The following is a 19268-nucleotide window of genomic DNA, read 5'->3' as shown; positions in this document are numbered from 1 at the left end:
CCTAATTCACTTGCCATTAAAACCTTTGGAAAGACTCAGACAGTGAAATCCAGCTCCTGTGTTCAGTGCTTTTTTGAGCTGCAGGATGAGATAATACCTTCAGAAGAGACTTTCAAAAGTACAGCTCATTTTTTTTCCACTTGCAAAGTAAATTTTACCATGGATGAAATTTCTGAGCAGAGTGGTTCTCAGCATCCCTGTAATCATTTGTTTAAAGAACAAATTTTATGGCTTCAGCTTTTAACATGATTTTTGGATGCACTTAATGTGAAGTTCTTTTATTTTCTTGCCTCCTTTGCCTTTTTAGCCAGTTGAGGATTTAATGGCGTTTGAGAAGTTTTACAATTATGATGCTACCAAGTTGAATAAACTACTGGAAAAACAGATGATTCAGAGTTCTGTAGCTGCTCTAAAACTGTGGTGATGTCTATATTGTTGAGAATATTTACATTTGTAAAAAAAAAACAAGACAACACTGCAGACTGGATCATTCTGAGTGTAATTCATGATGATTGGATTATAACTCACTGTGTTCTCAGCTAAACACTGTGGAGTTTGGGAAAAAAGGAGACTCAGAGGTGACCTTATCACTCTCTACAACTTCCTGAAGGGTGGTTCTAGACAGCTGGGTGTTGTTCTCTTCTCCAGGCAGCACTGACAGAATGAGAGGACACAGTCTCAAGCTGCATCAAGGGAAATATAGGTTGGATGTTAGGGAAAAGTTTTTCCCTGAAAGAGTGATTAAATACTGGAATGGTCTGCCTGGGGAGGTTGTGGAGTCACCATCCCTGGATGTGTTTAAACAAAGACTGGATGTGGCACTTGATGCCATGATCTAGTTCAGATGTCAGAGCTGGGTTGGACTCAATGCTCTTGAAGGTCTCTCCCAATCTACACATTCTGTGAGTTTACTCCTTTTACCTAAAGACATTGATATTCATTCTCTCCCCTGCTCTCCCTCTGTGTGTGTCACTGCCAGCTAAGGGGACTCTGAGCGAGGACACCATCCGAGTGTTCCTGCAGCAGATTGCAGCAGCCATGCGCATCCTGCACAGCAAAGGCATCATCCACAGGGACCTGAAGCCCCAGAACATCCTGCTGTCCTACGCCAGCCGCCGCAAATCCAGCGTCAGCGGCATTCGCATCAAAATTGGTAATTTTTCCTCTTACTGGAAAGGAGAAATCAGCTCTGTTGGGTTGTTTCCTTATGGGGTTCACACACACTCTTGAGGGTCCAGCCTGGCAGAATGTGGTTATAATACTGAGCTGATAACAGCTGATGGAGAGCGCTGTGAAAAATCAAAAGAATTTTTATAAAGATGGAAAATAGTACAAAAACAACACTACAAAGCCGAGCACAGCACAGAGACAAACTCCTTGCTTGCTACAGCACATTGAAAAGTGTGGAGTTCCTTTTTTGTCTCTCTTCTGCGCATAGTAGTTTAGGTGGGCTTTTTGGTCCTTGGCCCAATGAGTGTAATAAGAATCTTTGAGTAACATTCTTGGGATCCAGTCTACACTTCTGGGCTGGCTCTGAGGCAATTAAAAGGAGAAATCCACAGAACTTTCCAGCTAACTTCTTAACATGTCAAAAGGTAAAGTGAAACTCTTTCAACTCTTTCCCTATTTGGAAGCATCTGCTAGAGGTGTAGGGATTGCATTCCCACATTTCCCCTCCTCAGAAATGTCTCTCTAGTTCAAGTGCTGGATGTGGAGTGTATTCAATTGATGCAAATCAGACAGCAAGTCAAGAATGATGAGCTTCATGCTGTGCTGCATTCTCGGAGTAAAAAAAGATTTAATCATAAAGACCTTTTTGATTAAATCTGCAGGACAAATTTATTTAGCTGATGTTTCTAGTACTAAACTGTTTTAGTTCGGCATAAATCTAACTTTTAAAACTTGAAGTAGCCTTTAACCCATTTCAAGACTATGTATGCAAGACTCCAATTGCTGTTCCAGCTGTTTTCTTTTATAGTGGTAAATCCTCCTAAGGGTTATTTGAGAGGTTTAAAAATGAAGGTTATGACCTATTTTTGGCATGACAGAAGGGAGGTTTGGCCTTGTAACAGGGGAGTAATGTCAGATATTCAGGATACTACCAAACTGCTCTGCAGAGACCACTTCAGGAGTTTCAATCACTCCTTGTTGTCTGTTAAGTGTATATTGAAAATTACCTTGTTTTTAACAAGTTCTTTCCTGTTCTTTTGCTCAAAAACTGCACAGGGAAGACAAAACTTCTTCCCTTGCTATCCATACTTGATAGCTTCAGCTGCTTTTGCCTGCATGGAAAATTCAGGCACCTGAAACTTGACTTCTTCAACTTGTACCTGATGTGATTTCACTGCAGGCAGATTGTATATTCATCACTCTTAATGAGCCATTTATATTTAGCCAGTGACTTTAATCCTTTCCTGCTGACGCCAGACAAGGCTGTTCTGCAGCTGGGGAGGTGCCTGAGCAGCAGTTTGTGCAAATGATGTCACTGCTGCTTCTTGGCTTGCTCATTTGAAAGATAATACATTATTCTTTCAGCATGACAAAGATTCTACTATTCCGTGTAGCTGGCTAGGTATTAAACCTGTCTTTTTTTCAATCTCACTGTTAATTGTAGCAGATTTTAGTCAGAGACAGGTGATTCCTAGGTTGTTAACAATTTGAAAATGATCTTTCTCTTCACTGACCAAGGTTGTTCTTTTCACAGCTGACTTTGGGTTTGCTCGTTATCTGCACAGCAACATGATGGCTGCAACTCTGTGTGGTTCCCCTATGTACATGGTAAGGGATATTTCACATTATCTTGCTTATCTCCAGCATTCTTCTGCCAGAACAAAATAATTGACTGCTTACAGATTGGCAAATGGCTCATGTTGCTTTACAGGGATCAGGGACAGAGTGCAGTTCCCCTTTCCACAGTTTTAGTACCGTTTTTTTCTTTTTCTCCTTGGGATTTGGAGAACATGATTGTGAAAATCAGGGAGACATCAAACCTCTCTTAGTGGTTCTTTCTGCAGAAGAACTGCAGAATCCAAGTAAATAGCACTTCTCTTTTCTTCCCAAACATGCCAAATGCTGGATGCTTTCTTCAGAACATCAGCATTTCCAGTTTTTTTGTGGTTTTGAAACACAGCTTTAATTTTTAATGGAGCTGGTACTTCTCAACCCATGTGATGCACACGAAAATGTTAATTTTCTCTTACAATAAAGTGGTCTCTGTTAATACTGCTCTGACAGTAGATTCATATTGCTGTGACTCTGCTTTTTTTCTTTTCCCTTCTGAGACTTTGCTGTTCTTTCCAGGCCCCTGAAGTGATAATGTCTCAACACTATGATGCTAAAGCAGACCTGTGGAGCATAGGAACTGTGATTTATCAGTGTCTTGTTGGAAAACCACCTTTTCAGGTAACTCCTTCTTTCCTTTTCTCTCTTCTCAGTCTGAAGGACATTCCTGGGGCTCTTGCTTCTAGTCAGGAAAGCAGAAGCAAGTGATGTCTGAGTGTTGGTGCTGCAGAGGCTTGAGAATACCAAGGGAGAAGTTGTTTATGCTTAGTCTGCATGATGAGTGTGTTCAATCCAGAGGAAATACATAAATAAGGATCATCCTCAGTGCTGAAGTCACTGCTCTGCTTGGTGTTTTCTCCTTTAATGCCCATATGCAAAAGTCTCCTTTTTGTGTATGTGTGCTTAGGTACAAAAGCTATTTCCTCCATGAAACCGAGCTTTAATTAATGTACATTTTTATTTGACAGGCCAATAGTCCTCAAGATTTGAGAATGTTTTATGAAAAGAACAGGAATTTGATTCCTAGGTATGTCACTGTGGCCTTTCCTGTCACTTACACTTGTTGATTGAACACTTTTTCCTCTTGGGGAATGCCTGGGATTCATAAAAATGTTTGCTGCTGCTATCTTTGCAAGGATGTAGTGTGATACCAGTGAATCATGTTGCACCTTGCCTTCATTGTACCTAACTGAAACTAAGTGTACTGAGGCTGTAAAGCACAGACAGTGATGACTTAGGGACATGGCAGAATGCTGATTCCCTGAAATTCAATGTGCTATGCATTATTCAATGCATGCATTACATTTAATGCATGTTTTACTTCTTCTTGTGTGCAGCATTCCTAGGGAAACATCAGCTTACCTGGCTGACCTGCTGTTGGGTTTGCTTCAGAGGAACCAAAAGGATAGAATGGACTTTGGTATGTATTTCATTTTTCTTCTTGCTCTTTTTGGCTTTCCTTGTTAGTTGTATTCATGTGACCAGAATAATTATCTTGACCTTTTGTCCACAGCCAATTACATGAGAAATGAAGTGTTTTTTTTCTTCTCTGTTTTCATAAAGAAGGCAGAGTAGCTAAAACAAATCACTGGATAACTACTGTCAGTATTAAGTGATGCACATAAGTCATGACTTTGTTTTTGAGTAGTGAAATATAAATCGGTTTAATTCTTTCAGTTGTGCCCTTTCCTTCCAGGGTTTACTTCTATACCTTAAATTTGATGTTGAAGTCTTATTTCTGTTACTTTCACTGGTGTTTTGGCATCAGACTGGGAGCAAACATTTCTGATCTCCATGTACTGAAAAAACCCACTTTGAAAACACACTATTGAAAAGTTACATCTTGATTAATTCTTCTTAGCTGCATCTTGTATGCCATGATATTCATGCTGCTTATTTAAATCTTGCAGCACTACTTGTTAATGCAGTTTATTATAGCTGCCAGGAAATATTAATCTTAAAATTTTAGTTGAGATCCAGAAAAAGCTCATGATAATTGGGCAGAGTGTCACAAATTACATTGACAGTATCCACAGGTCATTATAGAAACCTCTACGTGTAGGAGAAATAACACATCACAAACATGGACTGTGAGTAATTGATTCCACTCTGCACTCTGGGTGTGCTGATCCCCACAGTTTCTTCAAACATGGGAAATTCACTGTATCACTTGTGGTGGTGGGAGAGAAAGCGTTTGTGCTTCGAAAGAAAAATAGAAAGCAGAATGGCAGTGATGAAAGTCATGTTTTCCTTGGCTGAGCCACTTAAAGGGCCTCAAAGGGGCTGCTCTGGAATGTGCTTAGCAAAGGGAGTGAAAGGGAGAGTTTATAACAGAGCCCAGTCGCCTGTTGTTAAGGTAAAAATAGCCCTGGAAATGTTGTTGATCTTCCAGCAATATGAAGTAGAACAGCAGGTGTTGTACAAAAGCTGGAGAGCGCCTGATCCCCGTGTTCAAGTTAATAATTACATTGTTCAGGCATTACAGCTGGATTCCTTCCCTTATCAGGGCATGGAGAAAAGTGTTGCTGAAGGAAGGGGGAGATACTGCAGGCCTCAGATTCTTTCTCTTTTTTTTTTTTTCTCCTTGTTATTTGCTTATGTCTGAGGCACAGCATTGTTTTTCCTCCAGTGTTAGGACATTAAAGTTCACCCAGCTCAGCAGCTGGCTCCCACCAACCCTCAAATTCCCTGAACCAGCTGAACGCTGCTCCTTGCAGAGCAAAACTTTCCATGTAACCTGGTGGCCAACTGGTTATGCTCAATTAAAAGTGCCTCAGCATATCCATTTACAACAAAAGCAAAATATTTCTAATGTAACAACAGCAAGTTCACTGAGGAAATTGTTAAAGAAATGGTTTCTAATTCTGCTTTTATGCCATGAACTGGCTGCACAGGTTGTGTTCTGCTGTTGGGACATGGGAAGGAGAATGGCTGTGCTGTGATTTTTTTATTTTTGGCCACCTAAGGTGTAGCATTAATGGCTTCAAAAATAAATGTCAATCCTTGGGAAAGGCAGAGCTGAAAATACTTTCAGTGTCTGATGTGAAAAATGCTCACTGTTTTGAAGAACAGACTAAAACCGAATTGCTACCACAGAGAACATAATTTCCTCAGCAGTATAGGGAGGTTTCTTGTGTACATGGCTTTAAGTGCAGTCACAAGATGTCTTCTAGTGATTCAGTCTGATTTGCCTTGCTGACTGATGTTTGAAGTTATTCAATTGATTCTTGTTTTCTTTCCAAACTCTATAGCAGCACATACCTTAGAAAGCTTTAATCTTTTATAAGCTCTTCACCCTCTGGCTCTGCGCTGTTGATTCTGGGAAGGCAACCATTTATCACCATCTGCAATACAGTCTGTAAATTCTGTCATTTGTACATCTACTCACAATGGTGCTTGTTTCTTGTTCTACAGAAGCATTTTTCAACCACCCTTTCCTGGATCACATTTCAGCAGTGAAAAAATGTAAGTAGTTGGTTGGTGGTTTTTTTTTTTTTTTTTCACTTATTTGTGTGAGTGATGAATGTTAAAGGCTGGGAGGGAGAAAGATCTGCCAAGTATCACACCAAGTGTTTATGAGACATTTTCCTCAGCCTGCCTGTTGTTGTGCTCTATTATGAGTGTTGAATCCTTTCTTGTATTATGCCAGACTGAAATGTGATACTTATTTACTTGTTCTTTTGACGTTTGCACTGAACTTAAATACCCTCGTGTGATTGAGGATGTGCTGTTCTTATAAGCTGTGTAAGGGCTCATGAATGAGAAGCAATGAGGAAATTTGTTTGAAATTCAAGCCTTTTGAAGTCTTAGCCCTTTCTTTTTTTCCCCTCTGGGTTTTTCTCTTCTAGCTTGTCCTGTACCAGTGCCCACATACCCAGGCTCAGTCTCTGGCAGTTCCTGTGGTAGCTCTCCTTGTCGCTTTGCTTCTCCTCCAGTAAGTTCTGTGTTACACAACAACCTCTGAAAAAATATTATCTGTAATGTTTAGCCAAGAATTCATGAATTTTTAAAACCTTTTAATACTTGAGCACTGTAAACTGTCATGTTTAGGAGCAAAGAGCAAGGAACACCCCTGTCTTTTCCTTAAATACCATTAACACTTTGGTGCTCTCGTGCTCCTTATGTTGTATCTTGTGGGATTTTTGGTGTTCTTTTTGGTTAAGGTAAAAAAAATACATACAAATATCAAATGCTAGAGCAGCAAATCTTTAGATATTCTGGTGTGGTTTGCAATGTAATAGCTGTTACAGATAAATTTTGAACTGGCTCTTTTGGCTAAAGCCCCTTATTACAAACCTATGATTTCAATTTTATGTGACATTTGGAATAGGTACATCTGTATCACCAGGAATGATTGAATAAATCACAATTGTTTAAACTCACATCCTAATCAGTACAGAACTGTCTAAACTGACACTACAGGGTTATCCAGTATTTGAAATGTCATAGTTCAAAAGCATTTCTAGTTTCTGAATCACTGGATTTACAGTGTGTTTTTTTAACTTGCTTTTTCCCACCACCTCCCTCCAGTCTCTGCCAGACATGCAGCACATTCAAGAAGAAAACTTGTCTTCCCCTCCTCTGGGTCCTCCCAACTATCTTCAAGTCTCTAAAGATTCTGCCAGCACCAGTAGCAAGAACTCCTCTTGTGACACAGATGACTTTGTTCTTGTCCCACACAATATCTCTTCAGACCATTCATGTAAGAAATTTTCTTATTTTTACATCTCAGCCCAATTTTCATTCGTAACACGCTTCTACCTCCTGTTGTTCTTTGGCTCTCTTTGCTCTAAATGTGTCTGAATTCAAATTGAAATTAATTTATGTAGTTTGATTCCTTTTTGGAAGGAAACTCTTTGGTACTGCACGTCCATCTGGGATGTTTTTATCTTCAATTGAGCAGCCAGATATGCAGCAGGGGGTGGTTTAAAGTCATGGAAAATAGTGGGGCTTGGCAGTAGAAGAAGAGATTCAGTTGTAAACAGCTGTTGATAAAAGACCCAAAGATTCTCTTGGAATTCTTTGTGGAACCAGGCACTTTGTTTCCTCCAGACTCACTGAACATTTACAGCTCATGCTCTAGAGTTTATAAAACAGGTGCAGGTAAAAACCATAAAACACTTCCAACATGAAAGGTAAAACATCAGCCAAGAAAAACTTGGATGTAGCACATTTATGACATGGTCCCAACCTGAATTACCCAAAGTCAGCTCATTTCTGGATGATGCCACCAACGTGTGGTAAATATTTGACTAAATGACTGCCTCAAGGGTTTCTGCCATCCATTGTTGTAAACATCCCAGTGCTGATACCTTGTACTCCTAAAACAATGGAGCTTATTTCAAAAGTATTATTAATATGGCAACAACCCACAAACAAACAGCAAACTTGGCAAAGAACTCCCTTCCCCAGTTCCTTTTTTGTTGGGGGTCACATTTGAGATATTTTCCTACAGAAAACCTTTTAGTATATTCACAGAAGTGTTTTTTTTCTGCAACAGCAATATCAGAAATTTCATTTTTGGTATGATTCTGCTTGCTGACGTGGGTTTTCCATGTGTTCCCTCCTGCAGATGATATGCCTTTGGGAGCAGCTGGCAGGAGGGCTTCCAGCGAGTTCTTGATGTGTGGAGGGTAGGTGTGCTGAGCTTCTTCCAAAAGAAACTTCTTCTTCTAAAAGTGATGCTGCAGCTGCAGAAAGGGGTTCTGGGCTTTTGGCACTGGGTTGCCACAGCTCTGTGGGTTTTCTGAAAGATTAACAAGAATTGAATTTGAGCATCTAAACAGCTTGATTTCAGGAAGTTTTGTTTCCAAGTAAAGAGTTTCTCTGGTGTGAGGACCTGTCTTTTGACAGTGGTTTTTGTTTTCACAGGCAGTCACCATTAACTATTTCTGGAAGCTCAGGAACTGTACAGAAACCATCCTCAGCCTCTTCTCGAAGTGCTGCTTCTGGTACAGCCAACAGGTGTGGCTTTAGATTCTCTGCTGTTTTATGCTTTTGGCTTTTTTTATTTTTTAAATTGTGAAACTGGACTAAAATAGAAGCCAGACCTCTTTTCTCCAGGCTCTCTACCCTTCATGCCTTCTCTGGTGCATCCCCAAAAGATTTCTTTAAGGAGTTGAGAGCATTCTTTGTCTGTTTAAATTTTGAACTGTTTAAAAGCAGAAACTTAGGGATATAACTGACTTGTCCTTTTTAGTTGAGAAGCACAGCACAGCCTTCATACAGTGAATCAAGATGTTGAATGTAGATTCCTTTTAAGAAGTGGTTGTGAAAGAAGAGGAACTTTGAAAGCCCAGATTGCTGTGGATTTGTGTCTCGTGGCTGGCTTGGTTTGTCTGGTCACTGGGTGTGGCTTTTGTGCAAGTGATTATTGTGAATTTCATGGTCATGTCTCACAAGATGCCAAAGTCACATGAAGGAGCTAAACATGTATTGCAGGTTTTCCACCAGCAGGATGGTGATTAGTCCCCTTTCTTCCACATGGCTGTAGGCTTCAGTTTCTGCTGGCTTAAAATAGAACTGATTTTCATCAGTGGGGCCTGAAATGTTTCCTGTGTTACACTGGAAAATGTAAAGCTTAATTATGGTGTTTGTTCATGGACTATCTAAGCAAAATTTGTTCAAGTGATGAATTTCATGATGTTTTCAGTACAAACAGAAAGAGGATGAGTGGCTAACTGGGGAAAAAAGCTGTTACATTGGGTGCACTTTTGGTTTGTGCCATTGCTAGAGGGCTGCAAGTCAGCATTATTTGTTTAGAAATGCTTGTCACAAGAAAAGTTTGTTACTTTGTGCTGATCTTTGTGCAGTTGGTGAAATCTGCTGACAGGGTCTGTCAATACAGCTTTTAGCCTCATGTTTTATGTTTAAGGGCAGATAATGGGGATGGTTTGCCTGTGGAGATCCATTTGCTCTGAGTTGTATTTATACAATGTAGTATAAATACACTGTTCATTCCTTTTTAAAGTTGTGTCAGGCAGAGTTTTTAGAGTTGGTAATTTTATGAAAATATGCCAATTGTGTTATCTGTACATTACTAAGTGCTAAATGGTCATGGGGTTAGAAACAGGTGCCTACTGTTCACACTCTGTTTGTGCTATAACAGTTTGATTTAATTGCTGGCTGAGTTAATTCAGTAACTGCATTTGGGGCTCCGTGGGGCATGGTCTGAAGAAAGCAGAGTGTCTGATATTCTACAAGATGCTGGTTTTGGTTTTGGGGTTTGGTTTTTTATTTCCTGACAAATATCCTTTCATTATTTGTGGGTTGTTTCTTTTAGTTTTGTGGTGTTTTACAAAAGGTTATGCCCTGTGAAACAGTGAATCTTTCTGATTAGCTGATGAAACTGAATTAATTGTGCCCATAGTTACACTGCTTTGTGCTGTGTGTCTTCACAAACAATCTCCAGCCAGAATGGGCAGATAAGGTCGAGGTGGTTCACTCTCCTGTGGTTTATTACCAGTTTTATCCTCTGGATCTCAGAGAAACAAGATTTGCATGCAGCTCTGCAGACATCTGTATTGCATTTCCCCTGGCTGGTAACAAACCACATCAGACTGGAGGATGCCTGGCCAGAGCTGAGCCTTGGGGCTGAGCTGGGGAGCCCCGATGGGGCTGTGCCTCTGCACCCACTGACACAGCACTGCTGCCTCCTGTTAGCTCACAGCTCAGCTTGCCTGAGCTTACCTGTGTGAGAGGCATTTTCTGTGCTGAGTTCTTTAAAAGCTGAAGTGCCTTCATGGTCTCCTGGGTGTCACTGACACAGTTTGAATAACATCTGCTTCCCTCTCCTGGGGAGAGGCTCCCCGTGCTCCCTGACTGTGCTGTGTAGTCATGGCAGGCTGCCCACAGCCTTCCTGTGGTTTCCACTTGGGAGTCCTTCTCCTTGCCTGGAAGTTTTCAGGCTTTCTGCTGATTGTGTGCCCACAGCCAATTTCCAAATTGCTCTGTGGGATTCAGAAACTGGGTGGCAACAGCAGGACAAGCTTACTTTTTTTGCTAAGGAAGTTCTGTGCCTATTAGGAAGTAATATTTCATGTTAAGTGGTAGCAAAGAGAATAGGACAATTACAGTAAAAAACCCCATATTTCTGTTCAGCTGGAGCCAGGCAGTGAGTCTTGTCTTCTAGAGAATTTTTTTCACATTTCTTCTAAGAATTTATAATCTTCCTTTAAAGACATGGTCAATAAAGGACAGATAGTAAAACGATTATCTTCCAGACAGCTCATTTGTTTGAAGTTCTTTCCGTTGAATTCTGTTTTCCTTTAAAAGTGTTGGTTACTGATTATGTGCAGTGGTTTGAGTCCCTTATCAGGAGCCGAGTCAAGGCAGGTCACTGACTCTGCAGCTGAACTTGGGCAATCTGCAGTTGGAATCTGTGGATTAATGTTCAGGTGTGTGGTTTGGCTGCTCCTGCCAGGGGCTGGTTATTGCATTACATAACATGTTTTCCTCCTGCAAGTTCACAGTGTCTCTAGGGATATCTCGGCCTGTTCTTCGGTGGCTTTTGTCCACATTCCAGGCCTGCTCTGAACTTCCTGTCCCTGGCGCTCCCGGTTTTCCTAGAACGTTATTTTCAAGTGTGGTAAACACAGCAGGCGGCTTGGCAGGGAGTCAGAGGGATCTGTAGATCTCAGTGATGCGTGACCAAGGGCTGACTCCCAGCTCCATGTGATCCCAGCCAGTGCAGGGAAGGCAAGGAGTCCTGAGCAGTTCCTGATCCTCCCCCGTGCAGTATTGGCTTGGGACAAGCCGAGATCACAGCGCACCCAGGGAGCGCAGAAGAAGTTTATTTGCCCATTTCCTAGATCTTCTCCAAATTCCTACAGTACAGCTCTGAGAGGGAGTGAGACCTGCCTACCTGTATTCATCTCCTGTCTCCACATCTTCCAACTTCAGGCACTGTCAGCCTTCTGTGTCCCCCCGCAGTGAGACGGCGCCGATCCCGGTTCCCACCCAGCTGCGGAATTACCAGCGCATAGAACAGAACCTCTCCTCCACTGCCAGCCCCGTGTCAAACCCCCACGGATCACCCAGGTGAGGCTGGGCTTCTTAACTCCTTTCTCTTGGGTCTGGTTGTTGTTTGGACCCTGGCAGATGTCCCTGCTTTCTTGCTGATGTCATTATTTTTTCCACACTAAAGAGATGTTTCAATGATAACAAATAAAAGCCCTTCACAATCTCAAGATTGTTGGATGGGCACTTGAAATATTTCATGGAAACAAAATGAGCTTGTTCTTTCGCTCAGAATGTGACCCAAGAAGGTAAAAAGATGAAGTCTTGCTTTTTTACTGCTCTTTGTGTATTGCATGGCATTACATCATGAACTGAAATGTCAGTAATAAGTTATGTTTTGTTTTCACACATGTAGTGGTGAGATGACTGCTTTGTTCTGTAGAATATCAAGGAAACAATTTTTGGCATGCTAATTAACCAGCTTGTCTCATTACAAAGCTCTAGTGAGCCAGGCTTATTCTCTGCCTTGTGGTCTACGAGATCAGGCTGGTGAAGGTCAAAGACTCATAAATAGACTACTCAGAACTCTGGAGATATTTACAAAAACAAAACCCAGGGTTTCTTGCATATTTTTTTCCAGAATCCCTGAATTTGATTATAGTTGCTACATTCAGGGAAATTACTTTCCCTTAAATAATCTGTTTTCAGTTATCTAATTTGTATTCCAGACCCAATATGAAAATTTTGTCAGAATCTTTGCTGATTAAAAAATGGGCATTTACAGGAATACTTGATTGTGAAATAAAAAAATAATTATGTTCAAGTTTTATGAAGATTAGGGTGAACTAAGGGAAGAGTGTTTTAATATGCTCCAGTTAACAGACTGTTATGGCATTCAAAGTTTAGAAGTCCGTGGTAACAAAGGGAATTAAATCTTGATTGTCGTCAATAGGAAAGTATGGCTTAAGTTCTTAGTTTTCTCTTGAAACATCTTGAAAAGATCAGACTCCTTAGGGGGGATCTGAAGCTTATCTCAAGTGGGCACAGTGTGTGTGACCATGTTTTTTCCCCTGGCAGAGCCGGGGTTGTGAGGCGCTCCAACACCAGCCCCATGGGGTTCATGAAGATGGGCTCGTGCTCTCCAGTGCCAGCTGACACTGCCCAGGGCGTTGGGCGCAGGCTGTCCACAGGATCTTCCAGACCATACTCTCCTTCACCACTAGGTAAGCACAGGAATGCTTAGCAATGAGTGAAGCTTTATCTGGAGCAGTCATTCAGAACTCTTTAATTCTTGCGCAAAATTAATCTTAAACCACAGTCTGCCCAGGCCAAGTGTGCAGAAATAATTTCTGTTAAATAGCTCACAGAAGTAAACTAACTAGGCTTTTGCTTGCTTTATCTTTTTAAGTGAAGTATAAAGTGTAAATCCCCATTTTGGTTTTGTTTGCGTAGTTGGAACCATACCTGAGCAGCTTGGGCACTGCTGTTGTGGACAACTCCAAGGACATGAATCAAGGAGTAGAAACTTCTCAGGTGAGTGACTTTGGACAATGCAATCAGCATTATTTTGATAGAGCTTCTAGAGCATTTTGTGAAGGGGTAGGAAAGCCAATAGGTGTTAGAATGGGTTAATAGGAGACACTGAGTTCTTGTGGAAGCAGCCCATTTGTGGCCTGGGTGACACCTTTGCCCATAAATAATTCCTTACACAATAAGACAGTGATTAAAATTTCTTATTCTCAAGATGGAACAACAACTCTGATGAAGCTTGCCTTGGCATAATGAATGGTAGTAACATGCTTCTCAGAATCTGGTTTTGATAGACCAGCTCTGTCATGCCAGTTCTCAGAAAAGGGAGGCAGAGCTGCCAGTGCACAGCGTGCAACACGTTTTCCTCATTCCCTTGGGAAATCGGCTGGGATCTGATGTTACTGTTGCTAAGCAGTCAGCAAGCTTTGCAAGTCATAAATTATTATGGCATGCCAGCAGAAAAAAAAAAGATCAGGAAGAAATAGGACTTGAAGATGTTCTGAGACTGTTAAAGATGGAATTGCATTGTAATGCCAGAAGGATTTGGTATAAGGATATGCAATTCAGCAACTTGTTCTTCTGCTCTGTGCACATTTTGGGTGCATTTTCTTCTCTAGCTAAAATACTGTTTACACTTTTTATTTTGACTTCATAAGATGTGTTATTGAAACTTCATTGTGAGTTTTTCTTCTATTTAACACTTGTCCAGAACCATCTGGACATGATAGAGCTTTCACTTCTTGGAGTAACCATGTCTGGAAATTATTTCATCCATATGAAATAAGTTCTATGATATGTCTCAAAAATTGCCTTTATAATTGCTGTGCCATTGGCTGGCTCAACAAAAGGAATGAGTGAATCTTTAGATATGAAATGGTCTCTTAAAAAGTGAAAAGGGGTGTGTGTGAAGATAATACGAAGCACTGTGTTTGCTTTTCTTGTTGCAACTTTTCTTTGGATAGAGTTTCATCAGGCTGTTGGTTTAGTGCCTTTTGCCAGTATCAAACTAACTTGCACCACAGCGCTGTTCTTTTGGCTGGCAGGGTTTTTAATGTTTCATTTCTTCCTATGTTTTCTGCATTCTTTTCCTCCTCGGTTTCACTTCTTAATTTGAAATGACTGCAGCGGTCTTTCTGTTTGTACAATACCACAAATTGCAGCTAGTCTGTTTCTCAGCATTGAAATGGGCATGGGAAGCAGTTTTTTTGCTCTGGGTGAGGTGAGGTCATCTGAGCTGAGCCTTTTCTAAGGACTGAAGATGTCTTTCGTAATGTAGCTTCTGAACTAATTGAGCTGTACTGGCAGCAAGAGGACACACTTTTAATTCAAAAGCCTTCCCTGGGATGGCAACAACACTGGGACAGTAACCAGTGAGATTTCAGACTGATTCTAAAAGGACAGGTGAAGACTTCTCAGTGCTGTGAAAGAGACAAGCAGAGAGATTTCAGGCAAACAGATTCTTGGCTGGAAACTTAATGAGAAATAGACTTGATCCCTCTGCTAGAGCTGCAGGCAGACAGGCTGTTCTGAAACATACTGCCTAATGGAGTGGAATGAAATCAAGATGAAGTAGCTCATATTCAAAACCCAACTAGCAAAAACATGGGCTTAAGAAGGCTGAAAGATGTGTTATAACAGCTGGGCACTTTACTGAGCAAACTGCAAGAAGTTGGAGGGTTTTTTTGAGCAGGTATTTATGAAATGAAGCCTCTCTCAGGAGATTCTTGTGGCCAGCTCGTTTCTTCTCTAGTTATATGGTTCAGTTTTTCTCTTTCTGTTTTTGTTTGTTTTTTTTTTTTAAACTGAGTGAAACTCACTTCAGTGTCAGTTCTTGGAGGTTACAGACAGGCATTTTCTCTGGGTAGCTGTGACCATAAAGCTGGAAGTCTGATGTACTGTTTGTAAGTTTGCACAGTTCCCTATCATGAGACATAAAAACATATACAAGGAACAGAACATTTCATCCAATTTCTGGCCTGATTCTGAAAGAGGAAGGGCATCTTTGGGTAGGTGAGGTGTTTATAGGAGTTATTTCCCCAAAGCTCTCTGTTTAAGGGAAAACTTAGAGGTCTCCCTTTTGCTTTAGGAGAAACCGCACTCATATCTAAGTGTGGACTTCCTCTGTCAGCTGTTGAAAAAAGATTCAGTCTGACAGACTAAAAAGTAAACAACTGCTCAAAGTAATGTTCCCCAAACTGTTCCATCTGAATAATTTGGTTCTCTTTAGCACCTAGTTTTCTTGCAGGAACATGAGCTGCCTTTGTGTCTGCAAATGAAGTCATTACACACAAAACAAGTCGTTAATATGCGATGTCGCATTCACGCTCTTGTTTGCAAGAATATCATTCCAGGCCTTGAGAACCTCTATTCAGCTTGGAATTTCAATGCTGGTTATGCCATTCCTGTTGAATCCAACCACTTTATTTGTCTTGGTGCAGGTTGCCAGATGTACTGCAGCTGCCAGGACAGCTGTCAGCCTGAAATTGTGCCTATTTGGCAGCTTGGAGTATGGTGTAGCAATAGTTCAAATGATCCATGGGCTAAATCCATTCTCCTTGCTATCTAGTGAGATAATGATGAAACACAAATCAATATTTGCAGTTTAATGGTCTCTGAAATTTTGGGCTTTATCAATACACTTTACAAGGACTGCAAGTAGAATTTTACCTTTTTGTTTGTCATCTCCACAGGTTCTCCTATACCACCATCTCAGTCTCCACAGTCACTTTTGATGGGAGCGAGGTTGCAGAGTGCTCCTACTCTCACAGATATCTACCAAAACAAGCAGAAGCTCAGAAAGCAGCATTCAGACCCAGTGTGCCCATCCTATGCTGGGTATGGATACAGCCATTCTCCACAGCCAAGCAGGCCAGGTAGCCTGGGAACATCCCCTACCAAACACATGGGATCCTCCCCCAGGAGCTCAGACTGGCTCTTCAAAACCCCACTGCCAACAATCATCGGCTCTCCCACTAAGGTTTGTTAAATCTGCAATTCTCAGTAACACAGTGTCTGAAACAGAGAATATTTTGGGGTTCTAACTTTGATTTTTTTTTTTTTTTTGTCTGTGTTTTTTTCTCTTGATTCTTAAAGGCAACAGCTCCTTTCAAAATACCTAAAACTCAAGCGTCCTCCAACTTGCTGGCCCTGGCAAATCGCCAGGGCTTGGCTGAAACCCCACTGCAGCCTAAAGATATCCCTGACCCAAGGGACTTCACACACTTCCACTCCAGCCAGGCAGCTGACAAACAGGCAGGAGAACAGCACAGCAAAACCACCTTTGGCAGGTAGGCACTTGCCAGGAGCAGAACATTTTATCAAATTTCAGGCTTAGTTTTGGAACAGGAGGGGTATCTTTGGGTAGGTGAGATGTTTATAAGAGATATTTGCCCAAAGCTTTCTGTTTATATGATAATTTGGAGCTCTCCCATTTGCTTTTGGAGAAACTTTGCATCCCTGTGGGAGGCAACTGGGCAGCAGAGCTGCACACAGCAACTCTCAGAGAGTGAAAAAGCTGTGAGGGGATGCTGAGGTTTGGTGTGTGCAACAGAAACATTTTGTACTGGCTATAAATATAGCAGAGACTTCCTGGAGCACTTTGTGTTGCTGTCTAGTTCCCTTTTGTTTTGATTAGCTGAATATGGAATTTCATTGCCTCTGTAAAGCCTGTTCAGCTTTTTCTTGAGAATCTCTATGACAAAATTTGTAGTATAAATTTTTCAAGAGTAAAAGGTCTCTTTATTTTTATAGTTAGCTCTGTTTTAGAAGATCCATGATAACAAGCAAGATTTTAATGCTTCCTCTATTTTTTGTTGAAAATGTTCGTGGTAAATACCAAGAATCTTAGTTATCCTTAGTTGCAAGTTGGATGAAATTCCTGAATAACTTTTTTTTTTTTTTTTTTTTTTTTGAATTCATGTGTTTTCCTGTGCAGGTCTGTTAGTACTGGGAAGCTGTCAGATCAACAGGTGAAGACCAACCTTGGAGGGCAGTTATACCAAGGCAGCACAGACAGTCTCAACACAGAGAGGCCAATGGATACAGGTAAGGATCAGAGTGATACTTCCAAGCTGTTTCCCTGTGCCTGGGTTTTTATGAAATGCCAGCTGGATCATAGTTCTGCTTCCAACTTTGAGAATTGGTTCTGACAATTTTTAGCCTCAGCACAGAAGGCTTTTTTTAATGTTTGAGGGGATCTGCTCAATTTCTTTAGCATAGCTTTAAAAATAACTGAGACAGGAAAATACTTATTTCTATGCTAAACACAGAAATACCTTGACTGCCTATGCTGGCTGGAGGGGTTTGGGATTTTCTAGTTTGGTTTTATTTTTAATTTAGCATTTGTGGCTTCATTTTCTAATTCCACCTCAATTTCATATGAAAGCCAATTTATGTAATTGTGGGTGTTTGGTTGGGTTTTTTCTCCCCCTCCTTCAGCTTGTCCCTTGCCACCAGAAGTTCTCCCTTCTGAGCAGGTGGAAGGAGTTTGGCAGACAGAGCTGGTCTTTAGCCGCCAGACCTGTCTTGATCTCCCTTCAGAATTTTTTTGCTGGATCTTTTGCTGCAAAACTGACATGTTTAGGCTCTCAGGGAGTCTCTGTTGCTCTTTTCTGGGTGAGAGCAGAACACTGAGATACTGAAAGTAAAAAGATACATTAACCTGCACCTTGACTATTTTTGTCTCACCAAGACTGTCCACTCAGCTTCTTTTATTTCCTGTGAGAACCTCTAACTAGTCCAGGGCTTGGATCTGCATCAAAGCACGTTGTGTTGCAGTGCTCCAATTTGCTGCATGTAATTACTTCTTGGTGTGATTACATGGAATAGAGACTAACTTGCTGAAATATTCTCTCCTAGCTCCAGCAGGAGCCTATGGAATTGCAATGGCAACTCCATCCATGGGAAGTGGGGCAAGTTCTCGAGCTGTCATGTTCACTGTGGGGTCCCCTCCAAGCAGTGCCACCCCTCCCACCTGCACCCACATGGTCCTCAGAACCAGAACCACCTCAGGTAAGACTTTGTTGTGTGGACATTTCTCAAAGGCAGCACTTGGGCTTGTCCAGTTCTCGGGCCTGTTTGCTGCCTTGCACAGGGCCTACAGCAAAAGTGCTCTGGAAAGCAGAGATTAATATCAGATGGTTTCTGCCTTTTCCCCCGGAAAGCAGAGATTGATGGTTTCTGCCTTTTCCCCCTAAAGAGGGTCAGAGGCACAGATTTACAGCCCAGCAGTGAGTAACCTCCTGTGTACACAGCTTTACTCCCTCACTGCGAGTGTGATCTCTGTGGCAAAGGTGAAGAGGAAAAGTCAGCAGACAAAAATCAGAATTCTAGCATGCATTGTCCCAGAAACAGCTCACCAAGGGTGGGAACTGCCTGCATTTTGTCAAGAGTCAGCTGTGCTGTCAGATAAAGACCTCAAGGGTTAAGGGCTTCAGGTGAGCAGTGTGAACCACAGCACAACCTGAACTCTTCGTCAGCCATGAATCCCAGAGTCTGTTAGGAGTTGTCACTGTTGTTGCAGAGCAGCCTTTGCTCTCTCTGCAGAGCCGTGCAAGGAGCAGTGAGGAGAGTCCCACAGGGAACTGTGCTGGCTCCTCACATGTCACCTGCTGTCACCCACAGCCCCAGTGCTGAATCAGACTGAATGCGTGTGTTATTTTCCTTGCAGTGGGATCAAACAGCTCTGGAGGGTCTCTGTGCTCCACCAGTGGCCGTGTTTATATGGGCTCTCCTCCTGGCATTTACATGGGCTCCTCTCCCCCGGGGGCCGAGGCTGCTCCCAGTCTGAAGTACATCCCTTATGGTACTTCCCCTCCCAGCCTAGAGGGATTCATCACTTTTGAAGCTCCTGAATTGCCTGAGGAAACTTTAATGGAGGTATAGAAACAATAATTTCATGTTTTCTAATGTGTGATGTTGCTGAAACAGATGTGGTAAAAGCAGGATTGCTCTGTGTGCTTTGTAGTTTCCTCTGCGCTGTCTCACATGTTGGTTTTGTT

General features: G+C 41.7%; 1 protein-coding gene across 1 annotated transcript in view; it reads left to right on the top strand.

Annotated features, from left to right (window-relative positions):
* ULK2 (unc-51 like autophagy activating kinase 2) overlaps positions 1 to 19268 on the top strand; it is a 36872-nt gene that overhangs the window by 12157 nt on the left and 5447 nt on the right. Inside the window, exons 6-23 of the mRNA XM_083875229.1 lie at positions 980 to 1153; positions 2705 to 2778; positions 3301 to 3402; positions 3750 to 3808; positions 4119 to 4201; positions 6196 to 6246; positions 6630 to 6715; positions 7312 to 7483; positions 8354 to 8414; positions 8653 to 8745; positions 11683 to 11820; positions 12817 to 12962; positions 13192 to 13272; positions 15960 to 16246; positions 16363 to 16556; positions 17204 to 17313; positions 18127 to 18279; positions 18938 to 19146. Of these exons, the coding sequence (XP_083731355.1) occupies positions 980 to 1153; positions 2705 to 2778; positions 3301 to 3402; positions 3750 to 3808; positions 4119 to 4201; positions 6196 to 6246; positions 6630 to 6715; positions 7312 to 7483; positions 8354 to 8414; positions 8653 to 8745; positions 11683 to 11820; positions 12817 to 12962; positions 13192 to 13272; positions 15960 to 16246; positions 16363 to 16556; positions 17204 to 17313; positions 18127 to 18279; positions 18938 to 19146 (2273 nt within the window). The remainder of the gene's footprint in view (positions 1 to 979; positions 1154 to 2704; positions 2779 to 3300; positions 3403 to 3749; positions 3809 to 4118; positions 4202 to 6195; positions 6247 to 6629; positions 6716 to 7311; positions 7484 to 8353; positions 8415 to 8652; positions 8746 to 11682; positions 11821 to 12816; positions 12963 to 13191; positions 13273 to 15959; positions 16247 to 16362; positions 16557 to 17203; positions 17314 to 18126; positions 18280 to 18937; positions 19147 to 19268) is intronic.

Source organism: Zosterops lateralis (genome assembly GCF_965231275.1).
Source record: "Zosterops lateralis genome assembly, chromosome: 19".
NCBI classification, from domain to species: Eukaryota; Metazoa; Chordata; class Aves; order Passeriformes; family Zosteropidae; genus Zosterops; species Zosterops lateralis.
Note: the sequence above shows the minus strand (reverse complement) of the source record. Positions and strands in the feature narration are given on the sequence as shown.